A 13,797-nucleotide genomic window follows, 5' to 3' on the forward strand; every position below is an offset into this window, starting at 1 on the left:
TGTGCCTTGACGGCGCGGTAATCTCCAAATGATCTCCAGTCGCCTGAATCTCTCTTTGGCACCATGTGAGGTGGCGATGCACAGTTTCTGGAGGAAGGGCGTACTATGCCGAGTTGCAGCATGAGTTCTAACTCACGGCGAGCGATAGCGAGGCGTTCTCCCGACAAACGGCGAGGGCAAGCAAACACCGGAGGTCCCGAAGTCACGATGTGGTGAGTGATTGAGTGCTTCACCGGTGACTCTCCGGTATGCGGCTTTTTGATGTTGGGAAAATCAGCCATAGCTTTCGCATACGGAGAAACAGGGACGAGAGCGCGAAGCCCCGTCGCCGTAGTGGTGAAGAGTACGCCGTTAACGAAGAGATGTGTGCTGAGATCTATGAGGTGATCAGCTTGCATGTCAACGACTAAGTTGAAGGAACTGAGGAAGTCCGCCCCGAGAACAGCTTGCGAGACGTCAGCGATAATGAAGATCCAGCGAAACGTGTGGCGTAATCCGAGGTTAAGCGTCAGGGACCGTTGGCCGTACATGCTGATGGGGGAGTTGTTGAGCGCTGGGAGCGAGGAGGTCTGTTCGTTGCGACGGCGATCTGCCCAAGAAGCCGCTATGACGCTGACTTGTGCTCTCGTGTCGACCAGGAAACGAGTGCCAATAATCTTGTCCGAGACGTAAAAGAGGCGGCATGTCCGTCCACCTCCACCACTTGCCGCCGTCAGTGGCCGGTCGCAGCGTTTCCCCGACCAGGAGCATGGGTGTGTGCACTTGCGGGCTGAGCTGCCGAAAATACGGTGATACCAGCAGACAGCCGAGCGTGAGGTGGATGGCCGTGCGTCGGATGGTTAGAATTCCGGGGAGCGGCAGCATGCCCTAAACCCCGGCGGAGAACGGCGCGAGGACATCGAGCAACCTGGCAAGAGCATCAGGTCGACATTCGACGATGGCAAGCGGGGAGTCTGCGCCAGTAGCTGGCGGCGGCCTGGCCACAGAGCTGACATTGGGGAGCCGTGAGTAGTCCGCAACACGGCCAGCGAGTTCAGAGTTTTCTATTGAAATATCACCCGCAGCTGCGAGGATGGGGACCATGTGTTGAGGAAAACGCTGAAGAAACAACTCACGCAGAAGTGGGTCGTGCTGAGCAGCGGAGTCTCCCAGAAGCTGGCGCATACGATGGAAGAGCTGCGAAGGGCGGCGGTCACCAAGCTCTGCAGCGCTGAGGAGCTGCTGGAGTTTGCTGCGCTCAGACGCTGGCTTGCGGTCGATGACAGCCGCCTTCAACGTGTCGAACGGTCGATCCGAGTCCGGCGAGCTGATGACATCCTTTAAGTCCTCAGCGACGTGGAGAGGCAAGGACGAAACAAGCTGGAGGAACTTGATCTCCTGGCTGGTGATACGTCGCAGCTGGAAATGCGCCTAAACCTGCAGGAGCCAGGCGCGGGGCCTATTGGGCCAATATGGCGGCAGGCTGACCGGCTGGAACGCGGCCACCGAACCACCGAGAGGGTGAGCGTTGGGGGCGTGTCACCGTAGGTAGGAAGGGCGGAAGAGCGAGGGAATCCATGTAGGATGATGGGGTTGCGTGTTCGAAGCCGGGTTAACAAATTTGTCGGAGCTAAGGCAAGGAAGAACCAGCTCCGACAGCTCTCAGGTTCGAACTGTTTACCTGCACTGCTCGCGCTGCGGTGGCCTAGCCCAACTTCCTCTTTCTTTTCCGGCGCCGCGTGCCATGGCCTGCGAGCCGAGCGTGGCGCGAGGGGCGCTACACCCTACTTGTGGCCCTTTCTTTAACAGTTGCCTTCACGGATCAGAGATATGTTCCACCATTAAGCAAACCTAAATCTGCCTCGCGCGGTAGAAGCCCAAGTTGTGGCCCTTTATTTAACAATTGCCTTGACGGATTCGAGATAAGTTCCGCTGCTAAGCCACCCTTAATCCGCCTTGTTCGGTAGAAGCCTAACTTGTGGACCGTTTTTTAACAGTTGCCTTGACGGATCAGAGATAAGTTCCGTCGTTAAGCAACCTTAAACCCGCCTCGTGTGGTAGAAGCCAAGCTTATGGCCCTTTTTTTAACAATTCCGTCGACGTATCTGAGATCAGTTCCGCCATTAAGCAACCTTAAATCCGCCTCGTGCGGTGGAAGCCCAACTTGTGGCTCTTTCTTTAACAATTGCCTTGACAGATCAGAGATAAGTTCCGCCGTTAAGCGCCCCTAAATCCGCCTCGTGCGGTAGAAGCCCAACTTGTGGCACTTTTTTTACCGAGTGCTTTGACGGATCAAGGATACGTTCCGCCGTCAAGCAACCCTAAATCCGCCTCGTGCCGTAGAAGCCCAACTTGTGGCTTTTTTTCTACTCAAGGTGGGGCCAAAGACCCATTTCCCAAGCATCTCACTCTAGAAGAGCCGAGCGCCAGGCCGGAGGAAATCTTGTACCCATTACAAAACCGGTGGGTACCCGGCGGCACTGGGGATCGAACCCAGCACCTCCCGAATGCGAGGTGGATGCTCTACCGTCACCCACCTCGTCCGCCTCAGCTGCGGAAGGTGGTTGGTTCGAAACCCACCGCCGGCAACCCACCTTTAAAAATGGGTACAAGCGTCTCCCAGCCCGGCGCCCGGCTTCCTCAGGGGTGTACGCGTGGAAGAGGCTCCACAAACACCACTGCGTCCTATGGGGCCCTAACCAGTTTCGAACGCCATCAGCCTGCAAAGGTGGTTGGTGATGTGTTTGAGAGTTGACAGGTTCAACGAAGTGGTGTGTTTTCGCTGCGCTCTGCGAGAGTACAGCATATGAGTCTCAGTCTTCGAAGAGAGTTCGGCACTACGGCAGAAGAAAAAGGAACCGTAGGTGTGCCCGTGACAAATAGGGAGTTGATGTTGATGATGACGATGTCCTCAGGCTTTATGGGTACAAGACTTCCCCGGTATGGTGCTCACTTATTCTGGGATGAGATGCTTGGGAAAAAGTCTCTGACCAAACCGTTGCTTTGATGGATCAGAGTTACGTTCCGCCGTCAAGCAACCCTAAATTCGCCCTGTGCGGTAGAAGCCCATCTTGTGGCCGTTTTTTTCTTTTCTAACCGTTTCGCACAACGCCTATATTAAAACGCATCAAAGCAATAAACGTTGTCTTGGCACAGCCACCACTATGTAGGGTGCGGATTCTTCAGTGGCGAAGCGGATGCGATGACAACGGGCCGCCCTCTTATTACGCCGCAGCCTTCGCAACCATGCGAGGATATGCCAGCCCGCCGCAGTTTGACGAGAAGAGACAAGTAGCCAGCTTACCAAGTTCGACTGGAAACTTTCTTTGAAGGCAATGACGCCACGGACGACAAGAAGAAGCGGGCCCTGTTGGTTGCAGCGCTGACGACCCACACCGCGGATTTACTTAGTGGTCAATGCGTGCCAGACAAGATGAACGAACTTACGCCCAAGAGTGTGGGGTTGAATTGGGGAGATATAAATGCGTTCGCCCCAATCAATCGCGGCTGACACGGTTCAAAGCCGCCCGAACCCCACCCCGTGATCGCGTACGTTACCGAGCGCACGCCAAGCACGGTGGGCCTCGCTCTGAGGGAACAAAGGAACGACACATTGGCTGACACGAACAGGCATTTATTGATACAGCAACAATAACGCCAGCTAGCAACAAGGTACGCTAATGAATCAAGGTCGTCCGACTCACTAGCAAGGTTACGAGCGAATGTTCGCCCTCGCTAGGGCAAGGGATACTCCGCACCCCTGGACGGGACGAGTACAGGAGCCAGTCTCCCCGCCGCTTCCTCGCCCCACTGGGGAAGAGCGAAGCCGTGAACGACACGTCCGCTCGCGCCCACGAACCCAGCCGAAGAGCCCCATGCCCCCTCTCCCGCGCGCGGGCTTCAGCTGTCTCCCGCGCAGCGACGCTGGCGCCCTCTCTTGCCAGTTAATGTAACTGACAAGAGAATGCGTTCCTCCTCGAGGTGAGACTGCTGATGCACGGTGCCTCGCTGGAAAGCAAACACAGGGGGCTGCAGGGCAGGTCCCCACAAGTGGTAGCTTTGTTTCAGCAGCACTTTTCGCCGCACTAAACTAAATAGCAGTCTCCCAAGTTCTTTACACGCGGCCAGCTGCCAGGCGAACCTGTCAAAGATTTCACAGTTGTCATTCGTCAAATAGCGGACACATGCAATTCTGGCGCAACGTTGGATCGAATGCTGCGAGATCGCATCGTCTGTGGTCTGCAAAGTGCAGGAGTTCGTCAACCATTGCTTGCGATGTCGTAGCCGACGAGGAGTAAAGCACAAGAAATTGTGCTATAAGCCGAAATGGCAGAAGCGAGCGCGCAACAGATAGGGAGCCACGTCGCTGAAGGAAGCGTACATGCAATGGGAGTCGTATCCCCCAAGAAAATCGCCACGGATTATTTCGTGCAACCGCTGCGGAGCGAAAGGGCACGAACCACAGGATTGCTGGTTCCGTTCGGCAACATGCTTCGTGCCAACCGCGGGACCATATCGCCGGAGTCTGTTTCCGTCGAGAGAGAGAGAGTTCTTTGAAGGGCCGCCAGTGCTGTCGCGTCAGGCAAATACCCTATCGTCTCGGGAGGAGAGCACATCTGTGGGCACGGACGGTATATTTGCGTTGGAAGCAGCGGACAGTCACGTCGGCCATGTCGGCATCACGCAACCCATCGCACGCACATTGAATTGTGGGGGCATTCCAGTGGACATACAGGTCGATTAGGGTCACCAGTGTCGGTCATAACATGGCCCACCTATAAGCAAAACAAGACAGTGTGGCCCAAGCTGCGTGATTCGCCATTGAAACTAACTTCCTTCCTGGGAAGGCTTCCAGTTCGAGGACAACTCAAGCTCAAGGCTTCGTGCGGAAACCGGTCGTTGGATGGATCCCTGACAGTGCTCTGTTGCTCCAGCCCCAACCTGTGCGGACGAGACCTGATCCAGGAGTTCAACTTGCTGGAAACGCCAGTAATGAACATGAACACGACAGGTGAGCCCTGGTCTTTCGTCGGTACGGACGATGTTAACGTGCACCGTTTGTAAACAGAATTCCGTGACGTGTTCGCGCCAGGCCTAGGTCTCATCAGGGGTCCGCCGGTACACTTTGAAATGCGGGACAACGCGGTACCGAAATTCTTGGAAGCACACGAAGTTCCATACGCCTTTTGTCCAAGGCTAGACGCTAAACTTGGCCGCCTTTTGGCCGCGAGAATTATCGTCCCAGTGCCTCATTCTAAGTGAGCCGCACCGGTGGCGCCGGTAGTAAAGCTTAACGGCCGCATTCGCCTCTGCGGCGATTTTAAACTCACAGTAAACAAAGCTTGTCACACTGAGCAATATCCGTTGCGCCGGGTAGAAGATATCTCCGCAACGATAAAGGGTGGTCAGGTTTTCGCCACGATGGATTTGCGGGAGGCTTACAATCATCTACCGTTAGACGAGGAAGCCGTGCAACTTACTACCATGAACACGCATAAGGGACTTCTTAGCCTCACTCGCCTGCCATTTGGAGTGCCTTCCGCGCCGTCAGTATTCCAACGCCGCATGGAGGCTACCTTGCAAGGACTTCCTGGGGTTCAGATCTACTTAGACGACGTCATCATCGCAGAGAAACACAATGACTACACCACACTGCACGAAGTGTTGCAGCGGTTTCGGGAAAATCCGTTCTCTTGGTTGCGGATAAGTGCAAGTTCGGTCGAGCAGAGGTGGATTTCCTGGCACATCGAATTAGTGCTAAGGGACGGCAACCAAAGTCAGAAAGCGTGGAGGTCATTCTTCTGATGCAGGTGCCGCGGAACCTCACAGAATTAAGATCGTAACTGGGCATGGTAACATGCTACCAGAAGTTTCTTCCCAATGCATCTAAAGCCATGACCACACTGTATCAACTGCTCCGAAAGGAAGCTAAGTGGAAGTTGGGTCCCAGTCAACCACAGGCATTCAGCAAGGTAAAGGACCTCCTCAAGTCCGCTGATTTCCTGTCGCATTTTGACCCATTTAATGTTGGGGACGGCGTGCTTCGGCCGATAGGCTTTCGTTCTCGGGTACTGACGGAAGTCGAGCGAAATTATTCACAGCTGGAGCGCGAAGCTGTGGCCCTAGCTTTTGGGGTCTCGAAATTCCGAAAGTACCTACTCGGTAAGCCATTCACACTGTTGACTGACCATAAGCCGCTTGTGGGACTTATTCATCCAGATCGGGGTGTACCAGCGATAGCCGGCGCCCGAATTTAGCGATGGGCCTGCTACTCAGTGCATACGACTATGTCATCAAACAACGGCCGGGAAAGGACAACGTTCCGATTGATGCCCTTAGCCGACTTCCTACTTCCGCAACGTCGCAGCCAGAAACCTTGGAAGAAGCCGGAGATGGCGACTATCTGTTTCTCACGGAGAACCTCAATGACGGTGTTATCTCCGCAAAGCAACTGGCCGCTCTCACCTCGCATGATGACGACTTAGCAAAGGTGTAAAAGTTGGTGCGGGAAGGATGGTCAAGAAACTTGGGGCCCCGGGACCTACATTTGCGACCATACTTCTGCTGGAAGGCTGAGATAACGTGTAGTCATGGGCTTCTAACTGGGGCCATTGCGTAATCGTTCCTAACAGCGCAAGAGCGAAAATATTACACCTGCTGCATGATTCCTATCACGGCATTTGCTCAATTAAACGGCTAGGCCGCTCCCAGCTACGGTATCCCGTGATTGGTATCGAAATTCAATACATGGTTAAGGGGTGTTCCAGTTGCGTACAAGCAGCGCCTATGCCCCCTAAGAAATCCCTGGTCACATGGCCAGAAAACGGGCGAGCGTTGGTCCAGGCTGCATATTGACTTTTCGGGGCCGATCGATGGACACTTGCTACTGATCGTTGTTCATTCAAATAGCAAATGGATCGAAGCAGTACCCCTGAAAAGCACCACAGCCCACGCAACCATAGAAGCCCTACGCACCTTGTTCGGCACTTTCGGATTGCCCCGGACGCTCTGATAATGGCCCCCAATTTACAAGTTCTGAATTTCGGGAGCTTATGACGCTGAATAACATAACACATCTGCGGACAGCATCGTATCAACCGCAGTCCAACGGGCTCGCGGAACGCGCCGTGCAAACTGTTAAAGAGTTTTTGAAGAACGTTCATGGGTTTTTGAAAACACGCTTGGCAAGGATTCTGCACAGGTACCGAAGGCCGCCGCATGCCGGGGGCAGTACCCCAGTGAAACTCCTTATTGTCTACGAGCTCCGTTCCAGACTACAACGCAGTGGCACCACCGGGGCCTCTCGTTCCGCAGTCTCCAGTTGACTGCCGCGTTCCTGGTGTGTTGCGGCCGGGGGAACCTGCCTGGGTAAAGAACTTCGGGCGAGGCGAGCCATGGATCCCAGCCCAAATCACGCCATTGGACGGCACTCGCAAGGTGAACGCTGATGATCCAGAGGGGGAGAACATTCGTCGATACACCGACCACATCAAGCCACGTGAGGGGGAGCATGACCTGGACGACGCAGCCGGTGACCCTGAGCGCCAAGATGGAACTGCCAGCACTGCACCGGTCCGACCGGACACAAAAACCCCCACCGCTATGTACCGTAGGATGAATGAGATGCTACATAGGAATGACGTCACGTCAGATTACGGCAACAGTTATCGCCACGGTCCTCCTCCTCACACTTACGGCAACAGTTATCGCTGCTGTCCTCCTCCTCACACTCATTATCTAACCGTTTTGTACAACCCATATATTAACACGCATCAAAGTAATAAACGTTGTCTTGGCCCAGCAACCGCTGTGTATGGTGCGGATTCTTCAGAACAGCCGGAAAAACCGGACTTGCCCAGGACCGCAGTGATATTCAAGTTGACGCTTCTGACGGACCTTACAGCAGTGTTGAACATGACGCTCGTTAGAGCATACTAGCTTTGAGTCGAACTTTGAGAACAGTTGCCTTGACGGATCAGAGAGAAGTTCCTCCGTCAAGCAACCCTAAATCCGCTTCCTGCGGTAGAAGCCCAACTTGTGGCTCTTTTTTTATTTCGTCAACGCAACTGTTTGGTGCAAGACCCTTTTCCCAAGCATCTCACCCTAGAAGAGCCGAGCACATAGCCGGGAGAAATCTTGTACCCGTTTGAAAACCTGTGGGTACCCGGCGCCACTGGGGATCGAACCCTTCCGAATGCCAGGCGGGTGCTCTACCACAAGGCCACGGACCAGGCATAGTCGGTGATGCGAGATTTAAGCGTAGCTGTTCACATGCCCCAGCCACCACTGGAAGTTGGCGTATTCGCTGTTGGCCAACCTCAAGAATCTTCCTTTGGCAGCCGCCTTCCAGGAGGTGTTTCAATCTGCTACTTCTACAACAACTTATGCCGACTACGACAATGTCAACGACGACGTGGAATGCAGGAACGAACGCCTCAGAGCTGGGATCTCAAAACAATTTTCCTGTAGCATAGAAGTGGATTTATTTCTGGACCTTTCTGCGGATATACCTAAACACGTACTTTCCGTCTGCGTGAAAAAGCACTGAAAAGGTGTTCTTTTGGGCAAAAAGCAAATAAAATAAATCAGTCGTAAAGCTTGCACGTGTTGCTTCTCAATGCCGGATGCGCCGTTGTTTCGTTCGCAAAGTCAGAGTGCTGACAAGTTGGCCATTGCCATGCCGCAGGAAGTAGACCAGATGCGCAGTTGATCCATTCGCGAACTCAGAGCGCATACAAGGTGGCCATCGCGAAGTCGCACGAAGTAGACCCGATAACTCTATCAGAGGACTGGCGTCAAATACGCACTAGAGGTGCCGAAGCAATGCTGAACGTTCTTCTGCCCACGGTGATCCTGTTAGTTCTTTACCTGTGAGTATTTTTCTTGGCCACTGTAATGCCGTTGGTGTCGGGAAGGCCGAATGGGTGACGCAAATACTCGCGGTTTTCAGCGCAAACATCTCGCTGGGATTTGGACACATCCCGCAACCGCTGTCTCACGAGAGAATTTGAATTGAAACGCATAATACATGCAGCAGCAAACCCTCCTACGCAAACCGAACAAAGAAGCAAAACTGGAGCTCCTGATAACGCGCACAGGGCGCATGCAGCGCTGGAAACATCTGGCCACGAACGTTATAAAGAAGTGTGCTGCGCCTATGACTTATGAAAAGCGTCAATAGGGGCCAGTGTGTTGCATACATTGAGAGCTTTCACGCGTTGTCACTAGAAACACGGGACAAAAGAACGAACAGAAAACAATCTCGCATGACCTATGACGTGGAGGAGGGATGAGTGTGGAATAAGGTTTTTTATTGCCGCGACTAAAGCAGCAAGGCCAACAGGGCGTCACAAATAACTATTCAAAACGCTCCCCGTGGCAGCATTTGCGAGCTCCGTTTGAGCTCTGCCTTTAGCATCTGTGACTAAATTATATTTGACTGCAAATGGCAACGATAAGAGTTAAAGTAATCCTCAATCCTGGTCGGCACCTGTTAAGCTTTTCTAAATGCTGGTCACGGCACTAGTTAAGCTTTCCTGCTCCTCATATGTCCGGATTGGGTTGGTCGGTTGCTCGTCCCGAGCGATGAATGACGATGGCATGTTGGCTGGTGATTGATTACACGGCGGTTAGCAGTACGAAGAGCACTTCGGGTCTTCCTCCACTACTCCGGCGACACGTTGCCGATTGGGGCAACCAATCAACTTCTTAGCAAACAAAACTAATTTATTAAAGACGGGATTGAAATAAAAGGCGGCTGAGGAAGCAGTTAAAGCAAGGCAGTTGAAAAAAAGGGCTGTGTAAAAGCGGCCGAGACTGAGACTCGGCGCGCTACTCTAAAGTCATTGTTTGCAGCGGGTTTTAAACCCTTCGATAATTGGGCGGAGCTTTACTCAACCAGCTCTCGCCCATTTCGAACCAGTAACAGTGCAATGGCACCGTACATACAAGTCGACAGGGCCGAGGGCTCACCAGAGCCCGACCCAGTCTACCCCGCACCTCGTGGAACGTGCAGGGCGCGCGGTTTCGCGTACGCGGCTCGCTGCGTGTGCATTCCATCGAGCCGCCATAGAGGCTCCCATGCATCGGCTGTGCTATCTCCGCAGACATAACAAATAAATCTCCTTAGCGGGGAAAGGTCATCGCCCCCTTGAGACCCTGACAAGGTCGCTCACGGTCCCACTTCCCATTTCCCACGGCCTCGCGCACGGCCGGTCACAGGGGACGAGACGGTGAGACGCTAGCAGCGAGCGCGAGCAGTGATAAACCATCTGCACGTGGTGGCGGCCAGTGCACCGCGACGATTCGGCGCCAGAGCCAGAAGCATTAGCCCGGGCGTAGCGCCGCTTAGTAAACCCCCTTCTCTCGACTTCCAGCGGAGGTGGCAGCTCCCGGAACAAGGGTACAGTGACAAGGGCGAAGCGACCCACCTGCGCCATGGGATTCTAACTTAACAATAAGACCGTGGGAACGTTGTTGCCGAACGTAGACGCATTGCGGCAGAATCTGATTCTCATCAATATGTTTATCAACTTTCTTTTGCCATATGTATCCTATTTTATTTTGTACACACAAATAACAGTTTGAATTTGTAAAATGCATTTAGAAGTATATTGCCATCTATTTTTCATCTTGATTTATCTGGTTTATGATGTGCATAAGAAGACATTATTCCTTTATTTTTATCCTAATCTATTGTCTTTTTCTGTTCGTTCAAATTATGTTATACATACATGTTGAATGTGTATTGTATCTGCAATTTCGCTCTTGAGACTTGGATATAATGTTACAAGTGTTCTCAGTGAAATTCTGTAAGTAGTTGTCACTGCTGTTAAGGGTGGGATGGCCTCGTCAGGCGGGGAACAACTTTAGCCTACTCACCAAGGACAATTCTTCTTTTTAATTTGAGTGCGCATGCTTTGCTCCTACTAAGATATTGACAGCCTCAATATAAAACCAGAAAAACTGTTTAGGAAGCCTTTTGTTCGTCCTTGCTCACATTTTCAACTTGTCCATAACCTCTGGCATTATTGCAAAGCGTACGAAGTGCGCAAAGGTCGTGATGATACATAAAACCTGCACTAAGAACAACTTCTCAACTGCAAACCTCTTTTGGTTCTCTTTATCTTTTCCAAACAATTAGAAAACAATCACTACGCGAATAAATTGCTTCTGTGCATAACAAAGTTTAGTACCTGCATGTCAGGCTTTCGAAAAATGTTAACTAATCTTACCTTTTTAACGAAAAAAATGATAATAAGATTGCTTAATGTAAATGAGGTTATTATGGGTATTCTTGTTCATTTTTAAAGGCCTTCTACTATTTAAATAAAGAACCATTTCTAACCAAAACAGCACATTAAGTTTTCGGGCCGTACAAATGAGTCTCAAGGAATCTTATCGCAATAACAGGCACCATTTCATTGCAATAAATGTGAAAAGTTTTCGACACCTGAATCCCTGAAAGCCTCTGCACCTAGAGGTAGTGTTTTAGAACTGCCATTACTGAAGTTTTAAGGATTAATGATTTTGAGAGCATCACAGATCGCCCTATCATCATTACGTATGCACGCGACATAAGCATTTATGTATGGTCCGGCTGTTTTTATGAGCTCTGCACTCATACAACGCCCGTTTTCAGAAGTTGCACCCAATGGAGGCAAGCGAACTCTCTACTTAGCAATGCTTAAGACAGGAGCAATCCTACAACTACGGCCCCAAAACACATAAAATGTAGCATTCATCTTCCCGTCGGTACAGATACGAATACACTTGATCAACAGGCTAAAATGCTAGTTGTCATATTTAACGAACGTTTGTTTTATAACTCCCCTGTGAAGCTCATTTTTGGTATTATGGAGAAAGTATATGATGGCGGTGGTAGTGGTTTTTTTTTGTTAAATTATAGTAAAAAGGAAGCAAATGATTTTTGCTAGCCCCGGCATCTGCCATCGATACTGAAGCACCTAAGCTGGGGCAGCGGAAATAATGGATAGCAGGCAGAATGGAGAAATTAAATGAAAGAGGTGAGGGGACATGGAGAGGATAGGGGGAGAAGTAATATATACAGGCTATTTACACAATAAGAAATGTGTCCAGGTTGTGTGCGTGATTAGTTCATGTTGGAGGAATTAAAACACACGCGCACAGCACTGTCTTGGCTACAACTGGAGTGGGGCGTCCAGTTATTAATCGTTCAAGGTAGAACTCGCGGAGCGTTCGGTTACTGCGTTTAACTACCTGATATATGCAGTAAACTGTATATGCAGTAAACTGTAAATTCCGGCATATTTTACCAGCATGACTTAAACTTCAGATATACGTCTGCCTTCCTCTGCGCAGCGGTGTCTGCGGCAGGCATGTGTGCACCTTACAATTCCGGGGTTAGCGAAGAAATCGGACTTATCGAAGCCGGTCCTTCACCAGTTGACACTGCCTTATACTCCACGCCCAGTACAGTGACCGCACTCATGTATATACGCACGGCTCGGTCTCATGCACTAGTTCAGCTTGCGCGGTAGTCATTGCTGCGAGAAAGGCCAGCTTTGACGAACTAAATTCACGTCGTACAATGGCCATTCTTCCTGCGGATGTGCAGTACATCGGTGCATAAACACCCCAAAAATGGGCTGCCCAACTAATCCCCACTACAATGTCTCAATTCTGTTTTACGCAAATGTCGACCACGAGCAAATCGTAACGGAGATAAAACATCTGCAACACCAGTCACTGGAAGAAGGCCATGACATCATCTTCCAATGGCTATCAGGACGCAGTGGCATTGTCGGAAACGACGCAGCTGACGCTGCAGCTCGAGCGGCTCACGGCAATGCCAACATTGTCCGGATACCACTGACAAGAGCCGACGCAGCAAGACATCTTCGGGTGCTTCGCCGAAACGAGACTTTAGCGTCATGGTCTATCCATAGAAACTCGGCATGCCGTTTGCACCATCTTGACCCTTTCCTTCAGCCCAAGCCTCAAGCCACCGTTCGGCCTCTTTCGATGCGATGCTAAGCTCTTGCGTCGCCTCTGGCTACTCCTACTTAATGCCTACTCCCACTTAATCGCAATGGCAGACTCTCTTGCGTGTCAGAACTGCGGGTGCGATCAGGCAATTGAGCACCTACTTTGTTGCATCCCTCGGTATGAGCGCGAGCGTATCCTCCTGGCTGCAACGCTCCGCCTTGTGGATCCTCGTCCCCTTACAGAAGCCAAGATTCTGGGTCTTCCGACTAAAACCTCATGTCTTTTGAAGTACTTAAAGGACTTAAGGTTTAGTTCGAGGTCCTAAATTGTCAGTGTCTGCTTTGTGCACCCTATTAATAATGATCTACGGACATGCGAAAAATGATCGCTTATGACTATCTCCGCCCATTCCCCATCCCACGCGTAGGGTAGCAAACTTGGTGTCGCTACTTAACCTCCCTTCCTTCCCGTTCTTTCTCTCTCTCCCTCTCAATAGAACATATTTCTGCTTCACAAAAAAAAGCTCTTCGTAAACACCAATTTTACAGCCATACAAGGTTTTACCTTTTTCTAAAATTATGCAGCTCCAAATTGATAACATCATATAACATATACCGAAACATCGATAAACGAGCCTTTCTACCGCTGCTTACTTAAAAACTACCTGCTGAAGCAGAACCTCTTCGAAACCAGGACACATGGTTACTTCCTTTTTGGATGGTATGTCATGGATGGATCAGCATTTAAAATCGTATAAGCTGAATAAATGCAGAAGAACTTCCTTTGCATGTGTTCAGTAGATTACTCTGCAGTGCCAGAACTGCATGAAGGTTTTGGAAGTTATTATTG

The 13,797-nt window shown here is 51.1% G+C and overlaps 1 protein-coding gene and 1 pseudogene across 1 annotated transcript in view; both read left to right on the forward strand.

Annotated features, from left to right (window-relative positions):
* The first annotated feature begins 3,225 nt into the window (after positions 1 to 3,225).
* On the forward strand, positions 3,226 to 6,475 carry LOC144123870 (uncharacterized; annotated as a pseudogene).
* A 2,201-nt stretch (positions 6,476 to 8,676) lies between these two features.
* The window catches only part of LOC144123121 (cytochrome P450 3A24-like), an 84,439-nt gene continuing 79,318 nt past the window's right edge, over positions 8,677 to 13,797 (forward strand). The window contains exon 1 of the mRNA XM_077656023.1: positions 8,677 to 8,849. Within this exon, the coding sequence (XP_077512149.1) occupies positions 8,803 to 8,849 (47 nt within the window). The 5' untranslated portion in view covers positions 8,677 to 8,802. The remainder of the gene's footprint in view (positions 8,850 to 13,797) is intronic.

Source organism: Amblyomma americanum, chromosome 3, assembly GCF_052857255.1.
Source record: "Amblyomma americanum isolate KBUSLIRL-KWMA chromosome 3, ASM5285725v1, whole genome shotgun sequence".
NCBI lineage: Eukaryota > Metazoa > Arthropoda > Arachnida > Ixodida > Ixodidae > Amblyomma > Amblyomma americanum.